This window comes from Dipodomys merriami, unplaced genomic scaffold (genome assembly GCF_024711535.1).
Source record: "Dipodomys merriami isolate MVZ:Mamm:240054 unplaced genomic scaffold, mDipMer1.0.p SCAF_28, whole genome shotgun sequence".
Classification (NCBI taxonomy): domain Eukaryota; kingdom Metazoa; phylum Chordata; class Mammalia; order Rodentia; family Heteromyidae; genus Dipodomys; species Dipodomys merriami.
The window spans coordinates 12,371,381-12,395,776 of NW_027204270.1; the positions used below are offsets into that span (position 1 = coordinate 12,371,381).

The 24,396-nt window shown below is 53.4% G+C and overlaps 1 protein-coding gene and 1 non-coding gene across 9 annotated transcripts in view; both read left to right on the top strand.

Annotated features, from left to right (window-relative positions):
• Ubxn11 (UBX domain protein 11) overlaps nucleotides 1–23,969 on the top strand; it is a 25,702-nt gene extending 1,733 nt beyond the window's left edge. Inside the window, exons 2-15 of one of the 8 annotated variants that reach the window (XM_070037565.1) lie at nucleotides 4,698–4,797; nucleotides 5,767–5,795; nucleotides 6,542–6,640; nucleotides 9,631–9,731; nucleotides 10,191–10,245; nucleotides 10,827–10,903; nucleotides 14,066–14,192; nucleotides 20,299–20,513; nucleotides 20,733–20,810; nucleotides 21,678–21,798; nucleotides 21,940–22,043; nucleotides 23,401–23,474; nucleotides 23,548–23,688; nucleotides 23,770–23,969. In XM_070037565.1, coding sequence (XP_069893666.1) covers nucleotides 4,727–4,797; nucleotides 5,767–5,795; nucleotides 6,542–6,640; nucleotides 9,631–9,731; nucleotides 10,191–10,245; nucleotides 10,827–10,903; nucleotides 14,066–14,192; nucleotides 20,299–20,513; nucleotides 20,733–20,810; nucleotides 21,678–21,798; nucleotides 21,940–22,043; nucleotides 23,401–23,474; nucleotides 23,548–23,688; nucleotides 23,770–23,944 — 1,467 coding nt within the window. In that variant the 5' untranslated portion in view covers nucleotides 4,698–4,726 and the 3' untranslated portion in view covers nucleotides 23,945–23,969. Of the gene's footprint in view, nucleotides 1–4,697; nucleotides 4,798–5,766; nucleotides 5,796–6,541; nucleotides 6,641–7,318; nucleotides 7,373–9,155; nucleotides 9,526–9,630; nucleotides 9,732–10,190; nucleotides 10,246–10,826; nucleotides 10,904–14,065; nucleotides 14,193–20,298; nucleotides 20,514–20,732; nucleotides 20,811–21,677; nucleotides 21,799–21,939; nucleotides 22,044–23,400; nucleotides 23,475–23,547; nucleotides 23,689–23,769 lie in introns of those variants that run through there. The other 7 variants (XM_070037566.1, XM_070037567.1, XM_070037568.1 and 4 more) reach the window with 7 other exon arrangements.
• On the top strand, nucleotides 1,879–1,985 carry LOC138838461 (U6 spliceosomal RNA). The gene has a single exon (XR_011375601.1). It is a non-coding gene; the product is annotated as a U6 spliceosomal RNA (small nuclear RNA).
• Nucleotides 23,970–24,396: the final 427 nt, after the last annotated feature.

Here is a 24,396-nt window from a genome sequence, read left to right on the forward strand (position 1 = left end):
GTCGTGGATTTTCTCTGCTCGGGCTGGCTTTCAGATCTCAGCCCCCTGAGTAGCTAGGATTATAGGCGTGAGCCACTGGCGCCTGGCTTCCATTTGTATACTTTTATTGAAGTAAGGAAATTGCAGAAGCTAGGCGTGGTGTCACAGGCCTGCAACTCCAACACTCAGGGGGGCTGGGATAGGAAGACCTTGCGTTTGAGGTCACATAGTGAGACCCTGTTTCAGAAAAACAAATAGAACAAAGCTGGTGCCGGTGGCTAACCCTGTAATCCTAGCTACGGAGGAGGCTGAGATCTGAGGATTGCAGTTGGAAGCCAACCAGGGCAGGAAAGTGCATGAGCCTCTTATCTCCAATTAGGAAGTGGTGCTGTGGCTCTAAGTGGTGGTAGAATGCTAGCCTTGAGTGAAAAAGCTTAGAGATAGTACCCAAGCCCTAAGTTCAAATCCCAGGATGGACAAAACAAACAAACAAAAAGCAACAGAACAAATACAAGACAGAAAGAGAGGTAGGGAGGAAAATTCTAGAGGGAATAAGGCCTACAGAGGGAAGGAAGATGTGTATGATTAGTAAAATTTTAAAGAGGCAGCAGAAGGAAAACTCATCAGGGACAAGAAGAGGTCTGCATCTTGACTGCTATGGTGGCTAAACTCTATCTACCCATGTGATCAGATGGCATAGGCCTGTACACACAAACTCTACACAAGCAGTTTTCTGAACTTGATATTGCACCTTTATATAAAATGAAACCATGGAGGAAACCTGGGTGAGAAATCAGTGTGACATCTGTACTATTGCCCTAATTTTCTCTGAGTCTATAATTAATTTCAAATAAAAAGCTAAAATATGACCGAAACAAACAAACATAAGGAAAAAAAAATCAAGAGTTAACCTGGGTTTGGGTCAGGAAGAGAGACCATTCCAGAAAGGGAGAGCAGGGAGGGGACCCACATGTATTTGTAAGGCACTCCAGCAGCTCAGCTGGCTCAGTGCACAGGACATCGTCAGGGACCAGATCACTACATTAAGGAATTTGGGATTCTTTTTTTCTTTCTTTATGGGGTTTGGACTCAAAGGCTGTCCACTAAGTGGGTATTAGTATGTTCCCTCGTTTGGGGCTGACAGTCTTCATCCTAGGCCCTTAGCACGTCTCTAGCTCCCAGCCCTGTCAGCTGTCAGCGGAACACCCTCCACCCAGACCTGAACTCCACCCTGCCTACAAGCTATTTTCAGCATCCAGGTGCTTTTCATTTCATTTGGTAGGTACTCTACCACTCTAGTTAGCCCTTTAGGCCTTAGTTATATTTTCAGATAAGGTCTTAGGGTACTGGTACTTGAACTCAGTGTCTGAGTGTTGTCCTTTAGCTTTTTATTCAAGGCTGGTGCTTGGTACTTGAGCCACAGCTCCATTTCTGGCTTTTTGATTCTTAATTGGATTTTCCTGCCTAGGCTAAGCACTGAACTGCAGTACTTAGCTCTCAGCCTCCCTAGTAGCAATGATTACAGGTGTGAGCCCCTGGTGCCTGCCCCTATGCAGTCCTGCTAGGATATCTAGCTTATGATTGATGTGGGGAATCACACTGTTGTTGCTTGTGCTGGCATTGAACTGCAGTCCTGATCTCCACCTCCCAAATAGCCTGATTACAGCCGTGGGCCACCATACCCAGCTAGAATTTTGAATTCTTTTGCAGGCCTGTGATACATTAGCTTTGTTTTTTGTTGTTGTTGTTTTGTTTTGTTTTTGGTCGGTTCTGGGACTTGAACTCTGGGCCTGGGCGCTGTCCCTCAGCTCTTCAGCTCAAGGCTGGCACTCTATGACTTGAGCTACAGTGCCACTTCTGGCTTTCTGAGTGGTTTATTGAGGATAAGAGTCCAGGGATGTGTTCGCTTCTGCAACACATATACTAAAATTGGAATGATACAGAGAAGATTAGCATGGCCCCTGGGCAAGGATGATACGCAAATTCGTGAAAGGTTCCATCTTTTTTGTCGGTATAATTTGTGGAGGGGAAAGGGAAAAACAAATGGGTGGACCCATTGCAACAATGAGATGTACAAGTTGTTATGTCGAAAACGAACTTTACAGGTGGGGGGGGGAGCGCGCATGGGGAGGATTGGGTGGGGGGGGGAGGATGGGAAGGGATGGGAAGGGGAAACAAAGGAGGAGGCTACAATGCTTTTTTTTTTTTGGGGGGGTCCGGTCGTTGGGCCTGAACTCTGGGCCTGGGCGCTGTCCCTCAGCTCTTCAAGGCTAGCGCTACCACTTGAGCCACAGCTCCACTTCGGCTATTTTCTTTTCTTGCTTACGTGCTGAGATGCTACCGAGGAATCTCACAGGCAAGGCATGCATGCAAGCAAGCGCTCTACCACTGAGCCACCTTCCGAGCTACATGCTAAGCAATGTACTCATTATCTGGCCATAATTATGTAACCCCTCTGCACAGTATTTTCACAATTTAAAAAAAAAAAAAAAGAGGGCTGGGAAGGTGGCTCAGTGGTAGAGCATTTGCCTTGCATGCCTGAGGCCCTGGGTTCGATTCCTCAGCACCACATAAGCAAAAAGAAAAAAGCCGGAAGTGGCGCTGTGGCTCAAGTGGTAGCCTTGAAGCTGAAGAGCTGAGGGACAGTGCCCAGGCCCAGAGTTCAGGCCCCACGACCGGACCCAAAAAAAAAAAGAGTCTCAGGGACTTTTCTGCCCAGGCTGGCTTTGAACCATGATCCTCAGATCTCAGAATCCTGAGCAGCTAGTATTACAGGCATGAGTCACTGGCACATGGCTTAGCTTTGTTTTAAGAAGATCTTCCAGTAGCTTGTGAGATTGAGTGACTATCCTCCTTGGCCTCATAAGCCATGAAGATGCTCAGACAGCACAGTGGGGCAGGGGCAGGGTGGGAGGCCAGATGGCAGGGGCGGGCCTAGGTTTTTGAGGGAGACTGCTCAGGAAAGGGCATGACATGAATCCCAGACTCTAGAATGAGGGTGCAGGAGGTTGCCTCCTGCCCTGGCTGGGTAGTTTCAGGGCTCTGATGGAGGCCAGTATTATACATTTCCAAAGAGGAATTTCTTTGGGCTTATTCTAAAAAGGTCTGGCTCCACGCCTCCCTGATGGAGGCCTTGCCTTTGGTTCCAGGACTTCTAGATCTTAATCACTCGCTATAGTGTGTATTAAGGAGAGCAGTGGTCAGAGTCATGTTCCTTTTTCTTGGAGGAAAGAAGGAAGGAAGGGAGAGCAACATTTACAACTATTCAGACTTGTGTGCCAACAACAGCCAAGCTCACATGTTCAGAGGCTTCCTATAAGCTTAGCTCTGGGCTGGATGTTTGGTTCTCTTTATTTTTGCCAGTCCTGGAGCTTGAACTCAGGGCCTGGGCACTGTCTCTGAGCTTCTTTTGCTCAAGACTAGCACTATACCACTTGAGCCACAGCGCCACTTCCTTCTTTTTCTGTGTATGTGGTACTGAGGAATGGAACCCAGGGCTTCATGCATGCTAGGCAAGCACTCTACCACTCAGCCACATTCCAAATCCCCTCTTCATTTATTTGTTTTTTGTCCAAAACTGGGACTTGAACTTGATATTGGATGCTTCTGTTCATTGGCTGACATTCTACCATCTGAGTTATGCCTCCAACTAGGGCTGGATGTTTGGGATCCTTGAATCTCTCAGTACCTTGTCTGGCTGGTACTGTTTTTGTCCACATTTTATACCCAAAGACCTGAAGCACTGCTTATGCTATAGGCCACGGAACCTGTGCAGGACTCTGGGGCTTGTCCTCCACATCACCTGGGCTCCTTTTTTCTTTTTCTTTCTATTTATGTGTGTGTGTGTGTATGTGTGTGTATGTACTAGAGTTAGGGCTTGGATGCTGTCCTTTAGCTTTTTTTCTCAAGGCTTGGCGCTCTACCAGTTGAGCCACAGCTCTACTTCCAGCTTTTTGCTGGTTAGTTGGAGATAAGAGTCTCGATAAGAGTCTCGTGGGATTGGGAAGATGGCTTATTTGTAAAATGCTTGCCTAGCATGCATAAAGCCCTGGGTTCCGTTCCTCAGTACCACATACACAGAAAAAGCCGGAAGTGGAACTGTGGCTCAAGTGGTAGAGTGCTAGCCTTGAGCAAAGAAGCTCAGGCACAGTGCCCGGGCCCTGAGTTCAAGCCCCAGGACTGACAAAAAAAAAAAAAGTCTGTATGGGCTGGCTTTGAACTTTGATTCTTAGATCTCAGCCTCCTGAGTAGCTAGGTTTATAGTCACAAGCCACCAGTGCCCAGCATTGGGCTCTGATTCTATTGAACCCTCCCTGTGTGTTGCCCCTTCTGCCTCTGCGATGTTTGGGTGTGGCACCTAGGTTCTGGCAGGAAGCTGGGCTTTGTGTCAGTCAGCTCACAGGTGGATGAACAGGTTTCCTAGTAGTCTTGTGCTCAGGCCTTAAGCTTGGGGAAGCTTCAGACCTCTGACCCACCTCTACAACCTCCAGCCCATGCCCTCACATAGCCCTTTCCTAAGCTCCTTGGCCAAAGGTCTCCATGCTTAGAACAGAGCTGGGTACCAGAGGAGTAGCCTGATATCAGAAACCTCTGCCTGCGTTGGAGCAGTGAGGGCTGCTGCCTCTGGCCATGCTCCCTTAGGAAGAGTAGGCAGGAAAGGAAAAGCTTCAGACAGAAGCTCCTGGGGCCCGAGGGCTGACTCCCCTCTTTCCTCTCAGGGAGTTCCTGAGGGCTGGACTTTAGAACTATGAGCTCACCTCTGGCCTCTCTTAGCAAGACTCGGAAAGTGCCTCTGCAGTCAGAGCCTGTGAATCTTGGGTAAGGATCTGGCCTCCTGGGGGTCCTTGTGTCCCTTGCCCTCTCCTCTTTAACCTTTCTCTGGTCAGAGAAGAATGACTCGTATGTCTTAGGGAAGGCAAGGTAGTTATACAGTTTTCCCTGACCAATTTCTTTCTCTTCTTCCACCTTCTGGGGAGCTCTGATTTTTGCTAACCATAGACTAGATGGTGTCGAGTGCGTGTGTGTCTGTGTGTGTGCCCGCACATGTGTGTGTGCCCATGCTGGGGCCCGAACTCAGGACCTGTGCTGTCCCTTAGCTTTTTGGTCAGGGCTGGTGCTCTATCACTTGAGCCAGAACTGTTTTTTCATTGGTTAGTTAGATAAATGTCCCATGGACTTTTCTGCCCAGGCTGGCTTGGAATTGGGGATCCTCAGATTTCAGTCTCCTGAGTAACTCAGATTACAGGTATGTGCCACAGGCATCTGGCTAGATTGTTTCTTTTTGTAAGGCTTTGGGCCTTGTGGAAATGGCCCAGCACCTGTCATTCACTATTTACTTATTGGTTCTGTGAATACTCATGTGCTGCCAGTCCTGAGCCAGGTCCTGGGCTTGGAGCTCAGTAAAGGAAATCTCTTCTATCTGGTAGTCTTTGCAAAAGCTTTTTAAAAATCTTTAATTTCCTTCTGAACATAGCTGGTGTCATTCTCAGGCCAAGGCAATCTAGAGGGGCAGGCCTGGGGGCCCAGCGTGCAGGCTCTGGGATCTTGGCCTCTTCCCAGGAGTGTCTCACAGTGCTCATGTCCTCCACGTGGAGGAGTCTGCATTCCCCAGCATGTCCCTTGGCTCACCCTGGCTAGGGAGGGGACGGGCTGGAAGTCCTCAGGAGCCAGAGGCCTAACTTCCATCTCTTCCAGCCTTGGCTGGGACCTGGGGCCTGGAACATTCCCTTGGTGGCAATCCAGGGCTCTTACTTTGTGTTTCTTCCTTCTTCCTGCCTGGGATCGCAGGAGGCGAGGGATACGAATCTACGGAGGTGGTAAGTCTGCCATCTGCCATCTGCTCTCTGTCCTCTGCCCTCTGCCATTTGCCCTTGTGTCCTCCTCCCCTCCCGCCTGTCTGGACCTCAGCATGGCTGAGAAGCTGGGGAAAGAAGGTGTGATAAGATCCATCAGTTGGGGGCTGGGAAGGTGGCTCAGTGGTACAGCGCTTGCCTTGCATGCCTGAGGCCCTGGGTTCGATTCCTCAGCACCACATAAGAAAAAAAAAAAGCCGGAAGTGGCGCTGTGGCTCAAGTGGTAGAGTGCTAGCCTTGAGCTGAAGAGCTGAGGGACCGCGCCCAGGCCCAGAGTTCAGGCCCCACGAGCAGACCAAAAAAAAAAAAAAAAAAAAAGATCCATCAGTTGGGGTCTGAGCCTGCTGCCCAGGCTGTACAGCTCCCGCCCTCTCTGGGAACCTAGGTTTGAAGATTAAGGGGCCCTGTCCCCTTGGCAGAGATGTCCCCACTAACATTTAAGCCCCTTTACCCGCCATGGGATATCTATAGATGCCTAGAAGCTATGCAGAGGCCAAGAAATAACCTAGCCCAGAAGCATAGACCCCATCCCTCACATCCAGCTTCCTCCAGCCCCTTTGAGCCTTCCTCTGTGGAGCCCTAGCCTTATATTGCTGCCCTGACTTCTGTATACTTTTTGTGGGGTAGTATATAAGCTGCTTCACCTGGCCAGGGCCTGAGCTCCCTCTAGCTTGGGCTCAGAGCAGTGACTTGGATGTTTCTGTCTGCAGAAGATGAAGTAGACATGCTGAATGATGGAAACGACTCCCAAGAAAAGATCTGTGTCCCTTCCTGCTATGGTGGCATCGGAACTCCCGATGGTAGTCATGGTGAGAACAGAGGCCTTGAAGGAACAAGGCCCTAAGACCCACGGCACCTACTCATACCTCCTGGCCAGCTGTGGCATGTGCCTGTCCCCCCAGGCCTGTCCAGGACAGGGCTTAGCTAAGCTACATAACCTCCCCCTTTATTCCAGGAGGCCTGGCCAAGCCCCAAAGCCGGGCTGTGGCTGGAACTTTTGCAGTTCCCATCAAACGTAATGACAGCAGGGTCTGAGGGGAGAGCTGGGCCTCTGGCCACCCACTTCCTTGTCTGTAGGATCTCTCGCTCAGGGTCCCCAAGGTGACCCACTTCATCCACCCAAGGCTGTGGCCACACTGAACTTGTGGAGGGGCCAATCAGGGTGGCTTCATAAAGGAGAGAGGATTTAACAAGGTGTGGGGGACAGAGGGAGGCTAGGATGAGACAGGGATGAGCTGTGTGAATTAGGCCAGAGCTGGAAGTCTGGGGAAGCTGGGGGGGGGCTAGGCTAGAACTTTCCACCTACTGTGGTGCCCCTGCCTCCATTTCTTCTCTATGAAGAGGAGTTGGGGAGTGCCCAGGCTGTGGTGTCAGGAGCATCTGGTGCCATACTGTTTTGACAGAAGACTCCCCCAGCCAGTGCTGGGCATCAGAAAGCATTTGACAGTTGGGGAATTGAGGCAGAAGAAATGGAACAGGCCTGTTCCTACTCCGTCCCAATACCAGGATCTCTGACACGCAGCTGGAATGAATACTGAGTGGTAACCATAGCAGTTGCCTTCTTCCCTTACCAGAGCTCTCAGTCCTCTCTGCTTCTCCCCTTTTGTTCTCTCCTGCCCGGCTCCTAGCCCAGGTCTGTCCCCACCAAGTTCTCCCGTAGGACCCGCTTGCCCTGCGTCACAGCAGGATGTGCACAGCAGCACCCACCTGCCCCAGGCCCGGCCGCTCCACAGCACCTTTGGCTCTGGCTGCCCTGTGGCTGGCCTCCAGCTGCTGCTGCCCCCAGGTCTTTCCCCCTAGCCTTCCTTGCCAGGTCCTCTCTCCCCCTTCTCCCTCCCTTTTCCTCCTCCTCCTCCTCCCAAGCCCTCAGCTGCCTGAACTCTTGCCTCTCTCTACCTGGCCTCTGTGTGCATTCCTCCATCCCTGCAGTGTGTGCCAACAGCTCCAAAATGGACCTGTCATGTAAGATCTTTTGACTCCAAGTCGCCCTCATGCAGACAGCATGGGCAGAGGGGAGATCTGGCACCCTCCAGGCCTCCAGCCCTGAGACAGCAGCATCAGGACTGATGATTTAGCGACTCAAGATAATGTGCAGATTTCCTCACCATCCTGTGTGGTCTCCCTGATGCAGTTCCTGCTTCCCATGTAGTAAGGATGGTAGCCATAAGAGGAACAAAGCCTGTTTCTTCCCACCTCTCCTCTCTTTCTTTACCCAAATGAGAGAGAGAGAGAGAGAGAGAGAGAGAGAGAGAGAGAGAGAGAGAGAGAGAGAGAGAGAGAGAGAGAGAGAGAGAGAGTGTGTGCGCACACACTCCAGTCCTGGGCCTTGCACTTAGGGCTTGAGCTCTGTCCCTGAGCTTCTTTTTGTTTTTTGTTTTTTTTGGGTCCGGTCGTGGGGCCTGAACTCTGGGCCTGGGTGCTGTCCCTCAGCTCTTCAGCTCAAGGTTAGTGCTCTACCACTTGGGCCACAGCGCCACTTTAGGCTTTTTTCTTTTTGCTTATGTGGTGCTGAGGAATCGAACCCAGGGCCTCAGGCATGCAAGGCACGCGTTCTACCACTGAGCCACCTTCCCAGCCCCCTGAGCTTCTTTTTGTTCAAGGTTAGGTCTCTATCATTTCAGCCACAGTACCAATTCTGGCTTTTTTTTTTTTTTTTCTGGTCATGGGGCCTGAACTCTGGGCCTAGGTGCTGTCCCTCAGCTCTTCAGCTCAAGGCAAGCGCTCTACCACTTGAGCCACAGCGCCACTTCCCCAATTCTGGCTTTTTAAGAGTCTCACAGACTTTCCTGCCTAGGCTGACTTCAAACTGCAGTCCTCAAATCTCAGCCTCTTGAGTAGGTAGGATTACAGGTATGAGCCACGAGCACCTGGCTTTTACCCTAACTTTTAAGTATGTCTTCCACCTCATTAACAATTGGTGATGTTTCTCCTCATTTGCCCACACACTCTCCATCTCCACAAGTACACAAATGCAAGAGTACTTTGTGGATGAACAATATTGAAGTGAACTGCAGAGACCATGACATATCATCTCTATTTCAATACTCATCTCCTAAGAATAAGGAAATGCAATTGTTATACCTCTTTAAAATGGTCTCTTTGCCTTTCAAATCAGTGACATTAGCTTTTTCAAGAGTCCCAGCCACTAGTTTTACACAACGCCTCTCCCCACTCTAATTTGTCTGAGAACTGGAGTGTAGGCTGTGTGTGTGTGGTGTGTGTGTATGTGTGTGTGAGTGTGTGCCACTACTGGTGCTTGAACTCAGGGCCTGCGTGCTGTCCCTTAGCTTTTTCACTCAGGGCTAGTGCTCTACCATCTGAACTGCAGCTCCACTGCCAGCTTTTTACTGGTTAACTAAAGATCCAAGTCTCACAGACTTTTGTACCCAGGCTTGCTTTGAACCATGATGCTCAGATTTGTGAGTAACTGGGATGAGTAACAGGCATGAGTCACCAATGCCTGGCTCTAGAGCTTAGGTTTTGAAGAACTAGGGATTGAATTTAGGGCCTTTGGCTAGGCAGGTTCTCTACTGCTAATGCTATACTCAGCCTAGGTTTTGAGGTTCGATTAGATTGGTGGATGACAAGCTCTTCAGTGCACCCCAGTTTCCTGAAACAATTCCTGACATAATGGGACTGTGAGATCATATAAACTGGATCTATGTGAGCCGACAGGCTATGTAACGAGTGTCATGTAAGTCAGCTGCTTTCAGTGCCTTGTTTCCTGCTGTTGGCCTCCTTGGCCTCCCTTCCTCACCCTTGGCGCCAGGCCTGGCTCTAGAGATTGTTCACTCGGCAGGGTCTTCCTTCCATGACTCGGAGCTGATGACATCCATGGCGATGAAGCTGCAGAGCCTGGAGCAGCAGGTGAAGGACCAGAATGATGAGATACTGTCCAAGGTAGGACCCCAGGTGGGAGGAGGCCAGGGGAGCTCCGGGTGGAGCAGGTGGGTAGGTTCAAGCCCTCCACCCCCCACTGAACTTCCTGATTTGCCTGGATCTAATCTGGATCTATGCCACAAGGAATGGCTGGAGGGCATTGGCACTACCAAGCAGGCCAAAATAAAACCCTGGGACGGGTGGAACAGCAGGCTACTAAACACAGCTGGCACCCTGCCCTTCCCCCCAAACTGGGCCTCCCGATGGGCCCTATACCTTTCCTCCAGGAGACCACAAGGTTATCTGAGGCAAAGAGACAGTGACTATGCCAAAGGTTATTGGGGACGGGAGCTTTACACTCCCCACGCAGTCCAAAGTTAGGGAATCCTCCTGTTGAAGGGAATAAAGGTTGCCCCGTTTCCACCCCTGGGGCTGTTGGACCTCCCTGGCTTGGCACTCCCTCGTGTCTCACTGCTGCAGGACCAGAAGATCCTGGCCCTGGAGAACTTGGTGCAGAACCTCCAACAGCACCAGGGTAAGAGGCCCAGGTCAGGCCCCTCTCCTGGGTCCCGGGGCTCCTAGGAGCTTAGACGGTGACTTCTGGGCATCAGGGCTCCAAGAGTATCAAGCTGACCCCTGTTGGACAGCTGGGCCTAGAGGACAGCAACCTATAGGAGAGCGCCAGAGCGTCCATGCCCACCTGCTTGGATCTGCGCCCCCTGCTGCACAAGCTCCACCCGAGGGAGGGATGAGCTACTCTCCAATGGCATTTGGACGTTTTTTGTTTTTTGTTTTTTTTTCTGATCCTGGGGCTGTCCCTGAGCTTCTTTTACTCTACCACCTGAGCTGCAGCACCACTTCCAACTTTTTTTGAGCAGTTTATTAGAGATAAGAATCTCACAGAGTTTCCTGCCCAGACTGGCTTTGAACCGTAACCTGTGGATCTCCTAAGTAGCTAGGGTTACTGGTGTGAGCCACTGGCGTGAGTTTGGTGGCCTTTTGAGAGTGCAGGTACCTCCCTGCTCCTGAATAAGGGGAGAAGTCTGACAGCATCAGTTGTCAGGGGATCTAGAGGACCAGAACACCTGGCGGAATCTCACCCCATCTTCCCCTCAGGCGGGCTGTCCAGACAGCAGCAGGAGGAGCTGGAAGCCACCTGTATGCAGCTGCAGCGGCAGGTTAGGGAGATGGAGGTGAGCAGCAGAGCCTGGGTGTGTGTATTTGAAGCCAGCTAGCCCTGGCCCCGGCCCTGGACTGCCCTGTAGGACCAGGTGGAAACCTCCCTTCTCTCAACCTGTCCTTAGCAACACCACACTCAGGGCCCTGGGCTCACAGAGTTTAAAGACCCAGGAAAGTGTTCAGTTCCAGGGCACCTCTCCTTTCAGCCCCAATCCACCTCTGAATGTGTCCTGATTGGGCTCAGTTCCAAAGTCCTTACTATGGCTCCTGTACTCCCCTCCAGCTACAGGGCCTTCCTCTGGTTCTGAGCACAGCTACCCTTTTCTACCCCAGGACCTTTGCCCATGCTGTCTCTTGAACTGTTCTTCCCTCCCCTCCAGCAAGTGTTTACTCATCCTCAGTCATTTCCTCAAGGGTCCTTCTGATGTCTGGCCTGGGCAGGTTCCCTGTCCTTTGATCTCATGGTACCTCATTTCTCTTCCCCTGTGGGGCTATGAACTCCTTGAGGTAAGACTGGATCACCTAGGACCTAGCACTGAGCCATTCTGTGTCTCACCCAGGACCTTAGGCACCTTGCTTCCTCTCACCCAGCCATGCAGTAAGGCTTGAACTTCCAGCACTGGAGGCAGGGAAGAGTGGAGCAGGCCTGTCCCTCCTCTCTGCCTGAAGCTCTCCTGGGATCTGCTGCTCCTTCCCCTTGCAAAGTGTGTTTCCAGTGACAGGGGCGGACCTCCCGCTCAGCGGCAGTGATGGGCCCTGCCCACCAGGGCTGTGGGGGCCATTGTGCCCACGCTGCCTGCAGGGAATGGGGCACCCACAGGACCCCTCTGAGCAGCGGCCCCTGGGGACGAGGGCACCAGGGGCTCATGCACCCCTACGACCTTCACTTCTCTTGCTTGTTTCTTTTTAGGTTTTGATGATACTAAGGTTTGAACTCAGGGTGTGTGCTCTGCAGGCAAACACCTTAGCACTTGAGCAATTCACCAGCCTTTTTTTTTTTGGGGGGGGGGGTTCGGTGATGGGGCCTGAACTCTGGGCCTGGGCGCTGTCCCTCAGCTCAAGGCTAGCGCTCTACCACTTGAGCCACAGCGCCACTTCCGGCTTTTTTCTTTTTGCTTATGTGGTGCTGAGGAATCGAACCCAGGGCCTCATGCATGCAAGGCACGCGCTCTACCACTGAGCCACCTTCCCAGCCCTCACCAGCCCTTTTTGCTTTGGCTGTTTTTTGAATAGGGTCTTTATGCCTCAGTTGGCCTGGACTGCAGTCCTCTCATATTTGTTTTCTGTGTAGCACAGGCATGTGCTACCATACCCAGTTTGTTTGTTCGTTCCTTCGTTCCTTCCTTCTTCACTCCTTCCTCTGTCTGTCTCTCCTCCTCCTCTTTAGTGCTAGAAAGTGAACCTAAGTTCTCTCTCTACCACTGAGTTACATCCCCAGCCCTGTACCCAGTTTCTTAATGGTTAAGAAGAGATATGGAGAACTTTTTGCCCAGTCTGTCCTCAAGCTGTGATCCTCTAGATCTGGGTCTCATGAGTAGCTACAGTTCCAGGTGCTTCCCATGTTTATTGCTTCATAATTTAACAGACTCAAAGGAGCTCCTGTGCGTTGGGATGTGCCAGCAGGCACCGCATGTGCTCCATCTGCACACAGACCCAGTCCTGACCCTCATGGGGCTGATGTTCTGCAGGGTACCGAGCGGACAAGTACCCAGAAGGACACAAGTACAGAGAGCACAGGAGATAATTACAGGGCCGGCCTAAGTTGGGGACAGGCCACTGTGGAGGTGACTGTGGCCATGAGATAGGGAGGGTGAGGAAAATAGACAAAAAGACCTCACCTTGGCCCTGGGAATTGGGCTGTGGTTGGTGGTCATGGGAATGAGGGAACACCAAAGATAGGCCAGGCCAAAGAGCCATGTGGTTGCGGCTTGGCCTTGGTGTGGTGGTGATAGATCATATTTGGGGCCACTGGAACGGACTGGAAGGTGTCAGTAGAAGGGGCCCTGAGTGAAAGACACCTGCTGTGCAGGTGGGAGGGGAGGGGAGAGCCAGTGGCAGCCTGCGCTGGAGGCAGGGTTTGGGCGGGGTGGGGGATGCTGCTTCCTGAGATGGAACCAGAAGGGGAGGGGCCTGCGAGGTGGTAACAGGTAGGTAGATGGGAAGAGTGGACTTTGAGTGCCCTTTGGGCATCTTTGTCTGGATGGATATAAGTAAGTCTGGAGCTCAGAGGTGGGATGTGCACTGGATATGAATTTGGGTTTTGTCCATGTCTATTTGGTAATGGACAAGAATGATAAAGAAGAGCCCGGCGCCGGTGGCTCACGCCTGTAAATCCTAGCTACTCAGGAGGCTGAGATCTGAGGATCGTGGTTCAAAGCCAGCCTGAGCAAGAAAGTCCCTGAGACTCTTTATCTCCCATAAACCACTAGAAAACTGGAAGTGGCACTGTGGCTCAAGCGGTAGAGCACTCGCTTTGAGCTGAAGAGCTGAGGGACAGCGCCCAGGTCCCCAGAGTTCAAGTCCCACGACCGACCAAAAAAAAAAAAAAAAAAAGAATGATAAAGAAGAGCATGTAGACAGGGCTGGGGCCGGGGACCCTCCCAGGCCCAAGCGCGGTAGAAATGGGGAACCAGCAAAGGAAGTTGCCGAGGGGCGGCCTTGGCCAAAAGAAGTAGGTGTTGAAAGAGGAAGACAGAAGTGTGCCCACTGCTTTGGCAATGGGCAGGATGCTGGCGGCTGCCCCACAAGCAGGTTGCATGAGGAGCTGGAGCGGGTGGCAGAAGGGAGGGGAGACAAGGAGACAGAATCTCCAAGTGCAGACAGTCCAGAAGTTTCCCTGTGAGCCAGGCTGGTCTTCGGGTGGCCATATCCTCCCGGATATCCCTGCCTGTCCTCGTGCTCAGGCCAGCCCCGTGTGGCCTCCACAGTGACTGCCTTCTTAAGGCGGAAGCTTCTTGCTGAGGCTTTCTGGCACTTGTGGAGAAGGCGCTGTCATCTCCGTCCCGGGGGAGAGGGTGCGCTCACCTTCAAGGTCACAGGCAGAAAGTGACCAGTACCCTCAGCACACGCTTTGTCCCACTGGCTCGGGGCTGAGGAGTGTGGCTGGGGCTGCGGCTGCTTTTCCTCGGTGGGGGCTGGCTGTTGGCACTCCATGTCTGCCCCTTCCTTCTCCACAGCGCTTCCTCAATGACTATGGCCTGCAGTGGGTGGGAGAGCCCATGGACCAGGAGGACTCTGAGAACAGGACAGCCCCAGAGGATGATGGGCAGGCCTGGATGACAGCCAAGAAATTCTGGAAGCCAGGTAGAGTAGGAGGTCTGCCCCGGCCTGCTTCTAGCAGCTTCTTGGTTTGCTGTTCTCCAGAGCCCCCCTCATCTAAGCCTCACCTTCCCACGTGAGCGGCCCCTGGTGGGGGCCTCGCCCCTAAACCAGGGAAGAAAAGGCCAAGGCCTCTATCCAAGTTGCTGGCCAGGGCCTTCCCTGGTCTCACCCCAGACTCTGCTTGCTCATCTGTTCACAGTCCCAGAGACTCAGTTACAAAATGTAACAGTTGAGGGGGCCTGTAATTCACATCTGCCATCCTAGCTAATCAGGAGGCTGAGATCTAAGGATCCCAGTTCAAAGCCAGCCCAGGCAGGAAAGTTGTGAGACTCTTATCTCCAACTAACCACCAGAAAACAGGAAGTGGCGCTGTGGCTCAAGTGGTAGAACACTACCCTTGAGCTGAAGAGCTCAGGGACAGCACCCAGGCCTAGTGTTTAAACCCCATGACTGACCAAAAATCAAACAACAACTACAAAAACCCAAAATGTAACATTTGCCTCAGGCTCCATGGTTTATAAAATGTCAGTCTTGCTGAAGCAAAAGTTGTTGCCAAAAAGAAAAAAAAAACATCCTAAACAAGGCTTAGTCCATGAGACTCTTATCTCCAATAAACTACTACTAAAAAAGCCAGAAGAGGAGTTGTGGCTCAAGTGGTAGAGCACTAGCCTTGAGCAACAGAAACTTAGGGACAGATCCTGAGTTCAATCCCCAAGACCAGTACACATACACTCACCCCCCCAAAAAAAAAACCCCCAAAACCCACCAAACTCCAAAATGCCACTTTCTATTTGTGTGTTGTTTGTAGCTCTCAAGGTATTTTCAATTTTTGTTTTTTTATTTCCCCTGTACTGGGGTTTTGAATTCAGGTCCTTGTACTTGCTCAACTTGCTTGCTTGGCGGTGCTCTACCACGTGAGCCATACCTCCAGCTCAAAGCATTTTCATAAAGTCTTTGGCATGGGCAGGAGGTTAATGCACTTTTTTTTTGTACTGGTCCTAACTAATCCATTTTACAAATGAGCCAACCAAGGCTTGAGTCTGCATCCCCCTGTCAAGCACAGTGGTCAGACTTAAAGCTGAGTGCACTGAAGGGTGGCTGCAGTCATTCAACAGGAGAAATAATGCCTGCCATGGTACCAATGAGCTGGCAGGAGTAGGCAGAGCAGAAAGATAGGGGAGGCAGAGTCCGTGGCCTTGGTGATTGTGTGTAAGGAGGAGGAGGAGCAGGAGGAGCAGGAGGAGCAGGAGGAGCGTGCAGGTGGCCCAGGGAGCACTGCTGTGGAACAGTGTGGTGCTGAGGGGAGCCAGACATGCAGCTCAAACGTGGCATACTGGAACCCAGGGTGGGGTGGCCTGGGCAGTCCTCCACTGCTGTGCCAGGACCCAGTTCAGAGTACACCCTGGCCCTTCTTTTGCTTTTCAACATAGGAAGGGCCTTGACTGAGCTCTTCCTGCCGGATGAAAACATGCTCTTCATCCCTAACCGCTTTTCCTCCTGGGCCTCCTGCTCCTCAGGTGCCGCCGGCTCCTGTCTCCAGGTCGTGGGGCCCAGCGCCAGCCTCTCGCCGGCCTGATGCTCCAGCTGTTTCCTTGCTTTCCCTCCTGCTGGATGTCCATCTCCATGGGCTCAGGAACAGAGGCCCATGGGTAGATGAGCCAAAGCATCTGTACTGGGCCAGAGGGGTTGATGAGAATGTTCTAGAGCCTGGAACTCTCACCTTAGGAGAGTCCCCCATAGAGGGACCTGGCAGAGAGAAAGCCTTGCCAAAGGCCTGGCTTTCCCTCCCCAACCTTTCACCAAGGTACTGCTCATCCAGTGAGTTGCTGTGCCAGGTGCTCCGGGGGAAGGAGGCGAAACAGACAGTCCTGCTCTGGTCACGACATGGACCAGGCATTGGGCCACAAGGCTGAGACTGTCAGGCAACTCTGATCAACCCTCTCTTGCTTTGAGTTCCTCCCTTCCCTCTACTCCCCCCCCCCCCCCCCCCAGCCCTCACCACCACTCAAGACCAAGTGTCTCAGTCTGTGTCGGTGCATCTTTCTCATACCAAGTAAGGCTGCACTGACCAGCCTTTTTTTTTTTTTTTTGGTCAGTTGTGGGGCTTGAACTCTGGGCCTGGGCGCTGTCCCTCAGCTCTTCAGCTCAAGGCAAACGCTCTACCATTTGAGCCATAGCGCCACTTCTGGTTTTCTAGTGGTTTATTGGAGATGAGAGTCTCACGGACTTTCCTGCTTGGGCTGGCTTTGAACTGTAATCCCCAGATCTCAGCCTCCTGAGTAGCTAGGATTATAGGCATGAGCCACCGGCACCTGGCTTGACCAGCCTCCTTCACTGGTCCCTAGGCCACCTTTTGGGTTTTCCAGCCAGCTCACACCCTGGCAAGCCTGGCTGCCCTCCACCCTTCCCCTGTCTCGAACCCTTGCATATACTGTGTCCCCTGGAAGACCTTGCTTCCTTCTCTTGCACTCTTTGGAGCCTGGCTCAGAGCCGAACTCCTCCAGTGAATCCCAGCTGACACCTGTGCTGTGCCAGGCCGTGAGCTGCCATGACAGCCTGGTGGGAGGGGCTCAGACTGGGAGCGGGGAGAGACTGCAAGCCTCTGAATCCATTTCCTTCTGTGTGGGTGGATGTGGCCATGAACCTGACCATCAACCTGTGTTACTTCACCAGTCTTGTGTGCCAGAATACCTCGCACAGTGCTTGGCACATAGGCCCGGGCATATATTCCTGTACCAGGTTGGCTGTGGGGCCCAGGGCTCCAAGCTTAGACCACAGAGCACAGAGACAATGCAGGGCTTAGGTAGAGACAGGGCAGCACTGAGCTCAGTGCCAGGGGCAGAAGAGAGCTGCAGGTGGGATCTTGCAGCCTGTCTTGGTCACAGGCCAGTGTGCTCCATCACCCACCAGACTCAGTCTCTTTTTTTCTGCCTACTTCCTTGGGGAGTGGAGGGAATGGTAGATGAACTCTCCAGAGTGGATGTGGCCTGCTGGGGTGTGGGACAGTCTGTTTACTGTTGTAAGAGTCTGTGTGAGGTGTTGCCTGAGATGGGTATTGCACCTTGGGTACCACAGTATCTGTTCCCCCTTCCAGAGAACCTACAAGGTCTCTGCTCACCCAACAGTGGCAGGATCTGGCCCTGCTCCAGGCTGTGACCTCCGCATTGACACTTAGCATTTGCTAATCAGCACTATTTGTTCAGATCAGCACGTGCTGTGGAACCTCTGCCTGGGCCGGGCCTGCCTGTGTGTAGGATGGGTCTTGGTGGTTGAAGGGCCTCGTGACTGGGCAGGTGTTCCAGGAACCCAGCGGGGGGTGGGGGGAGGGGCTCCTGGAAGGTGCTTGGAGGAGTGGGTGCGTGCAGCCTGGGCCAGTGTTAAGCCACAGCAGCGGCCACCATCTGCCAGGTACCTCCTCTATGTCCCACAGCAGCCTGTGATGCCCTTAGTGCCCTCATCTGGCAAAAGAGGAGGCTAAGGCCCACGGGCTCTCAGGGTGAGATGAGGCCTCCATGATCTGGGTTCCAGCACTGCACCCCTGCCTAGCGAGGAGCCCCCATGCATGGCATCCCCAAAGCCAGTGCAGGGTCTGCATTGGGCCCTGCATACCCACGATCTGGGGCAGGGCACCTCACAAGGCTGTTTCCTCATCTGTCAGTGGGAATGGATAGCTCCTGCCTCTAAGCATAATGATAGGCTCCTCGATGGGATCTTGGGGTTAGGTTAGGGTTCATTCACAGAAAGGCTGCAGCTCAGAGGAAATGTCTCCCAGCCTGAGCTCACCCTGCCGCCAGCCTGGGGCGGGATGGGACTCACTTTCTGGCCTTCATCACTCCAGGTGGCCCCCCACTTCATCTCTCGTGTCATTCCTGGGGCTTGAAAACTCAGGGCCTGGGCACTATCTCTAAGCTTCTTTTGCTCAAGACGAATATGCTATCTCTTGAGCCACAGCGCTACTTCTGGCTTTTTCTGTTTATGTGGTACTGAGGAATTGAACCCAGGGCCTCGTGCCTGTTAGGCAAGCACTCTACCACTGAGCCACCTTCCCAGCCCCACTATGCCTCTTTTATGACACAGGGTTAGAACTCTGTTGGTCGCTCGTGGGACTGGCTGGCGGCTCACTGTCTTCATGATTCTGTGGTTTGGTGGCCATACCTGTCTTCTTCCCTCCGCCCTGATTTGACCAGAGCTGTGATTCTTTCTTGGGCTTCTTGTCCCCATTCCTGGCCATCATTCCCAGTAGCTGCCCATACTACCCTGCTCTCATTTTCCAAGCCTCAGCCGTTTGGGCTGGGCAGACCACCGTCACATCAGTCTGGTCTTTTCTCTAGGTGAGTATTCTCCCACTGAGCTGTTTCTCCAGCTCCTGAAGCATTCCCTTGGCAAACTTTTCTCTATAGCTGCTTGCTGGCATTCTCCCCTGGGCTTCCTCCTGTCGCCTTCCCCTCTGACCACCCTCTGTCCACCAGGCCCCAGAAGTACTGTGTTGGGTGCCACTCCTAGGTCTGCTGTGGGTGGTCTGCTTGGGCCAATGCCACCTGACCTTTCCTGACCTCACTTTTCCCCAGCTATAGGAAGAGGGATGGGGCTGGTCTTGCATGAAATGATCTTTTCTTTGCGGCTGTGTTATAGGTTTACCAATTTGTGCTTAATATAGTTACTTATTAAAGGGAAATAATGTCTTAATTATCATTGTGAATCATATCAGAGATGCCCAGAACGTTCTGTTTTTCTTGGAATCACAGAGACTGGGGCGGAGGAGGAGGGCAGGCCTAGCCCCCGTGATAGTGGCAGATGTGGGGGGAAAGGAGAAAGGGGAAGGCTCCCTGAGGCCTACTGTTTTGGCAGCTGTAAAGGCAACAGGAAACAGCCACCCGCATCTCTTGCCTGGTACAGCTAGCTGCTACACCATTGTGGGGAAAGGGAGTTGGGTCCCCAGAGCCCTGGCCCACATCCTGCTGCAGCCTGGCTGTTGTCATGACAACAGCTTCCAAGCAAGCCCACCACGTCACTCGTAATGGAAGCTTTTACCCCAGTGGGCAACTCATTTGGGGGCCAGGGCCCTTCAGACTGCCGAACAGGCCTCGGCCAGCCCAGTGGCAGCATCCCTCCTGTCCTGCACCCTTTCTGCTCCTGCATCAGCCATGGCTGTTTCCAGCACCCCCTGAAGTCAGGGCACAGCTGGATGTGCATCTGTTTTGAGAGTTGGATACCAGCGCTTGAAATATTTGCACAACCTGAGGACTGCCCCCACATCTGTTCCGTACAGCAGCGGTCCCAACATCCTCCCAGCAGCCATGTGTCCCCACCTCTGACCTCCTCTCATGATACAGATGCCTGGGAAACAAGATGTGGAGTCCGCCCAGTTCCAGTTCTTTCCATGCTAACTTGCCAGGTGGCCTAGGGCGAGTCATTTTGGTGTCTCTGGGTCTGTTTCCTCACGCATACATGGAGATAAGTATCCTCCGCCTCACAGCCTCAGGACTGACATGAGGACCATGTGTGCAAGGTAGCACAGGTAACAATCCAGTAGAGTTCACCTTGTTCTGAGCCCTTCCGTGGCCACCTTGGAACCTTCCAGCTACCCCGGGAGGCCGACATTTGGTGTCCCATTCTAGAAGAGAATGCTGTGACACAGAGCATTAAATGACTCCTCTCAGGTCACACAGGAAGAAGTGGAAGCGCTGGCCCTGGAAGCACGCAAGCCTTGATCCAGAGCTGGGAGCTCTGCTCTGTGGTTGTCAGCTGCCAGCGCAGGGCCTGACACGAAGCTGGGCTCAAACCCTGCCTCTGTGTCCTCCTGTGTTGTGTGGCTAAGTAGATCACGTCACTCTCCAATCCTGTTTTCTCCTGAAAAAAATGGAGCTGACTATAGCTTTTACTGTATAGCATCGGGTCAACGATGATGGGTATTAACCCCCTGGCTCAAAGTTAAGTGCTCAAGAAAAGATAGATCTTATTATCTAGTGTTAGCTATCCTTCCTTTCCCTCAGGTGGCCACTTAAGGAGACTCTGAGGCTACTCCCCAGCTTGAGAGGGGCTCACAGAAGCCACGAAGAGGCTCATGGGCATCTATCCTCTTTACCAGGGGATTCACTGGTGCCCCCTGAGGTGGACTTTGACAGGCTGCTGGCCAGCCTTCAGGAACTCAGTGAGCTGGTAATGGAGGGGGAGCCCCAGGTGCTACCCGTGCCCGGTGGGGCTCGGCTCAAAGTCCTGGAGCCCATCCCACTGAAGCTCTACCGCAATGGCATGATGATGTTCGATGGGCCCTTCCGGCCTTTCCACGATCCCTCCACACAGGTAGGAACTGGAGTGGGGCTGGGGGGGGGGAGAGGGTGTCTTCCACCTGCCCACTATTGCTTGGAGATGGTAGAACCACTCATCCTCCATGAGGCATTCATCCCCTACCCAAGTCCTAAGGTGCTGTATTTCCAGAGCGTGAAGCTCTGGCTAGCCCAGGGCCTGCCATCCAGATGCTACTTGGCCCTGAGTCTTTACCCTTCCTCTTCCCTCCTGCAGCGCTACCTCCGGGACATAATGGATGGCTTCTTCCCCTCAGAACTCCGGCGACTGTACCCCGATGGGGTCCCCTTCAAGGTGATGGGCTTGTTCCTCAACCTACACCTTTCCCGTGTAGGAAGTGGGGATAAACACTTTCCCCAGGCATGCTGAGGGTTAGTTAGCCAGTGCCCCATCTCAGGAGACCCAGTCTGATAGCTGCCAGGATGAAGGTGAGCCTGAGGTTGGCTGGCCATGAGGTCCTGAGGCCAAGCAGCCAGCAGCGCCCTCTGCTGGCACCCTGGAGACTCAGCCTTGGCACCAGGACCACGCCCTTCCTGTCCTACTCAGCATTCAGGACAGCTTGACAGCCTCTGAGGTCCCTGAGGAATCTAAACACAAGTGGCCTGGCTTTGCAGAGGTTCCCGAAGCCATCTGGTTGGGGTGGAAGGCAGTGCCACGCGTCACAATCACCAGAGTGGGCCAGTGCTGGATAGGCTTCAAGGATATGAGATGAGCCAGTCTGTGGCCAGGGGTGTGTGAGACCAAGGTACAGCCTCAGGGCTGCAGAGGGTGGCGAGTTATTTCCACAGGAGGAAACACAGTGTGAGTCATGGCCGCAGATGTTGGATGTGTTTATACCAAAACGGGGCCTTGGCGTTGTGTCTTGGTAAGGCCGTGAGGCGGCTTTCTCCTGACACTCGTACCCTTTCACTGTGAGCTTTGGAGAGGGGAGTCTCTGAGGAAGGTATCAGCGCTGTGTGGCTCAGAAAAGGGGTGCTTGCAGTAGCAGGGTCCAAAGAGGTAACGGATGGTGGCTCTCCTGCTTCCCCAGTGCCGCAGTTGCCTTCTCTGCAAAGTAGGGATTACATCAGACCGTCCTTTGGGCCTGTGGGCCAGCAGGAGCGTGGGTAGGGCCCAGGGCTGAACAGCTGGCTTGCCGCTGTTGCTCTTCCTTCCTTTCAGGTAAGCGACCTGCGTGATCAGGTCTACCCGGAGGATGGGCTGGGTTCATTCCCAGGTGAGGAACGTGTAGTGGGCTGGCAGAGGATGCCCAAGACCCTAGACAGGATGGAGGAGCACCCAGGTAAGCTAGGCCCCAAAGGCTGAGCCTGTGGCTGGGCGGAATCGAAGGGTGGGGGCGGGGGTCTGGGCAGAACAAGCTTCAGGTGGCCTCCATCCCTCACAGTCCATCCCTAGGCCAAGGTTCCCAATGCCCTCCCTGCAGGCTCCAGGCTGACTGCTGAGAAATTTCTGAGCAGGCTCCCCAAGTGTGTGATCCGACAAGGCGAGGTGGTTGACATCCGGGGCCCCATCAGGGACACCTTACAGGTGAGGCAGCCTTCATCTCCCTGTCTTCTCTGGGGAGGACTTTATTACCAATCCTGGCCCAGCCTGAAGCACCTGGTCCAGAGGCCCAGGTGAGACTTCTCAGAGCCGCGCCGCAGTCTGTGGCTATCTGTGGAGGCCCAGGTGAGCGCTTGGGGTGATTGTAAGTGGGATAAAGTCTTGAGTCCAACTGGGGGGCTGTGAGTCCAGCCTCAGGTCATGCCCTTGAGGTGCAGCTCTGAGTCCCCAAAAGGCCCCTTGATTTCTCCCAGTTCTTAGACTTACCCATTATGCCACCTGAGAAAGGTGCCAAACAGCTCTGCAGACTTCTCTGCTTCCTTCACCATGTTGCTTGCTAAATGCTGTCCAGGCTGGCCCTCTGCAGACCTCCTCTCACTCATCCTCTCCATGCCACCTTCCCCCGCCCCCCAGTCTGAACCTCCCTCCTCCATTCCTGCCCTGCCAGCCCTGCTTCCCAAGCAGCCTTTCCTGCTGAAATGGCCAAGGCTGGATGCCAGTGGCCCATGTTTATAATCCTAGCCACTCAGGAGGATGTCATCTGTGGATTACAGTTCAAAGCCAGCCCAGGCAGTAAAGTCCATGACACTACTATCTCTAATTAATCACCAAAAAGCAGAAGTGGAACTGTGGCTCGTGGTAAAATGCCAGTCTTGAAAGAAAAAGCTCAGGAACAGTGCACAGGCCCCCTGCATTTAAGCTCTAGTATTGGTTTGCAACACACACACACACACACACACACACACACGCACGCACGCACGCACGCACGCACGTGCGAAAAAAATCGCCCAAAGAGAAAGATTCCCCAAGTTCCCATTCTGCATCACTGGCCATGCCCCCGCTCCCCTCACTTTTTTCAATCCAGTCCAACTTGGTTCCCACGATGAATTGCCGTCCATTTCCCAAATGTTTCTCATCCTCTCGGATGTTCTTGACCTCAGGATCTTTGTCCCTGCTATAGGGAACTTCCCTGCCCCCATCCTGTTTCTAAGGACTCTGACTGCTCTTCAGTCTCAGCTCAGGTGTCATCCCTAGGGAAGCCCTCCCTGACCCGAGCCTGGGTCAGCACCAGCTTGCCCGTCTGTGTGGGCTTCTCTCCCCTTCTCCGCTCCTTGGATTGGACTTGGGGGAAGCCTTCTCTGGATTGATGGCATTGCCTCCCTGGGCACTCTTCCTCTTCTACTTCCTCTCTTTGGGCCTCAGTTTACACAGAACAGCCCGTCCCTCTGGCTCATCGGACTTACCCATCCTTGCTCAAGGATAAGTTGGGTCCCCTCCAAGGGTAAGGGGCCAACTCAGGTGGGGCCCAGGGATCTGTCGGCTCTCTGCTAATACCTTTCAGAACTTCTGTCCATTGCCTACCCGGATCCAGGAGGTCATAGTGGAGACACCTGCTTTGGCTGCTGAGCGGCAGAGGTGAGGGCAGGGCACAGAGGTTCCTCTCTAGGGAGTTTTGCCACTGGAGCCCTGACGAGTTCTTGGCCTGCAGGAGCCTGGAATCCCCCAGCATGCCCGCGCCCCCACTCACCACACTGCGCATCAGGTCTGAGAACGGGGAGCAGGCCTTCCTCCTGATGATGCGGCCCGAGGACACTGTGGGAGATGTGCGAGCCCTGCTAGCCCAGGCCAGGTGGGCACAGGGGCAGGGCTGGGGGCCACACAAGGCCGTGCCTCCGTGGCCTAGCCTGACCCACTCCTCTGGACCCTCTAGGAACATGGATGCTGCCGCCTTTGAGATCTTCAGCACGTTCCCGCCCATGGTCTACAGCGATGATGCACTCACACTGCAGGCTGCAGGCCTGGTGCCCAACTCCACATTGCTGTTGCGGACACCCAGAACCCAGTTGGCCAACCCCAACTTTGTTTCAGGCTCTGGCCCCAAATAAAGTGCCACCATGAGCTCTACAAGGCTCTCTTGGCAGGGCTGTCTCCAGAGGAAGGCTGAGGCCCAGCTGGGTAGGGAGGGGGCGGTAGGAACACGTGTCCCCCGTCCCTCTGTAACTGGAGCCCCAGCTGGCGGGCTTGGCTGCTGCGTCTTTGTCTTCTGGGTTCCTCTTTCTCCTAAGCAGGGCTAAATGGATTCCGGGAGGAGGGTTTGGGAGAAGGAAGGCTCCTGAGGGCGTGGTCCTCCCCAGCTAGGTTTAAGCAGCCAGGGCCAGCAGATACCTGCGCACAGACAGGCATAGGCCCGCAGGCTCATGGGGCTACTTCCTCCATAGCACAAACAAACCTGCTGTCACTACACCCATGCCCTCAAAACTGCCAGAATCACAGCTGAGCACCCACTCCCATGACACACCCACTCAAAGCCAGTCTGCTTCAACACAGAAGACAACCA